At 63.3% G+C, this 1,233-nt stretch overlaps 1 protein-coding gene across 1 annotated transcript; it reads left to right on the top strand.

The window, feature by feature from the left end:
* The first annotated feature begins 110 nt into the window (after positions 1-110).
* Positions 111-1,208, top strand: LOC104407592 (gastrula zinc finger protein XlCGF8.2DB-like). The gene has a single exon (XM_010016915.1). It carries the CDS (start codon positions 111-113, stop codon positions 1,206-1,208), a length of 1,098 nt encoding a protein of 365 aa, XP_010015217.1.
* Positions 1,209-1,233: the final 25 nt, after the last annotated feature.

The following is a 1,233-nucleotide window of genomic DNA, read 5'->3' as shown; positions in this document are numbered from 1 at the left end:
CCGGGGAACCACGGGTCACCCCCAAGCCACAGGGGCTCTGCCTGATGATGGGCACAGCTCCGGTGGTGCCGGTGAGCAGCACTGAGCAGGTCCCCCCCTCTGCCTGTGGGATGGGCAGCGCCGCAGCCCCTGGCACCGAGCCAGCACGGCGACCCTGCAGCCATGTATCCGAGCGTCCCTTTGCCTGCAGTGAGTGCGGGAAGAGCTTCCAGCACCGGGGGAACCTTGTCACCCACCTACGGGTGCACACCGGGGAGAAGCCCTTTGCCTGCACTGTCTGCGGCAAGAGCTTCAGCCAGAAGGGTGACCTGATGCGGCACCAGCGCATCCACACAGGAGAGAAGCCGTTCTCCTGCACCGTCTGTGGCAAGAGCTTCTGCTCCAAGCAGACCTTCATCCTACACCAGCGCATCCACACAGGAGAGAAGCCCTTCTCCTGCTCCGACTGTGGCAAGAGCTTCAACCGCAAGGCCAACTTCCTCACCCACCAGAAGATCCACCGCGGCGAGCGCCCCTTCATCTGTGCTGAGTGCGGCAAGGGCTTCTGCGCCAAGAAGACCTTCATCCTCCACCAGAAGATCCATGTTGGTGACCGGCCCTTCGGCTGCTCTGAGTGTGGGAAGAGCTTCAGCCGCAACGGTGACCTGACACGGCACCAGCGCATCCACACAGGCGAGCGGCCCTTTGCCTGCACCGACTGTGGCAAGAGCTTCAGCCACAACGGCGAGCTCATCAAGCACCAGCGCATCCACACTGGTGAGAAGCCCTTCACCTGCACTGAGTGCGGCAAGAGCTTCAACCGCAAGGGCACCCTCATCACCCACCAGCGCATCCACACGGGCGAGCGCCCCTTCGCCTGCACCGACTGCGGCAAGACCTTCAACCTGAAGACAACGCTGATGAAGCACAAGCGCATCCACACGGGCGAGCGGCCCTTTACCTGCCTCGAGTGTGGGAAGAGTTTCAAGTACAAGGGCAACCTGCGGACTCACCACCTCACCCACGCTGTGGAGCGGGTCTACCCCTGCACTGAGTGCGGCTCTGTCTTTGCCCACAAGAAGGAGCTGACAGCACACCAGCGTGGGCATGCCGAGGAGAGGATCCTCTCACGGTGCCACAAGGGAGAGCCCTTAAGCCCCTTCCTCCCCACGCACCCGCTCCTCGTGCCCTGCACCCAGCGCCCCATGCCGATCTCCAAGTACAAGTAGGGCTTAGTGGCTGGGGGGAGCGGCC

The sequence above is a fragment of the Nestor notabilis genome, unplaced genomic scaffold, assembly GCF_000696875.1.
Source record: "Nestor notabilis isolate BGI_N333 unplaced genomic scaffold, ASM69687v1 scaffold17556, whole genome shotgun sequence".
NCBI lineage: Eukaryota > Metazoa > Chordata > Aves > Psittaciformes > Psittacidae > Nestor > Nestor notabilis.
The sequence above is the reverse complement of the archived record's forward strand: the minus strand, read 5'-3'. Positions and strand labels throughout refer to the sequence as shown.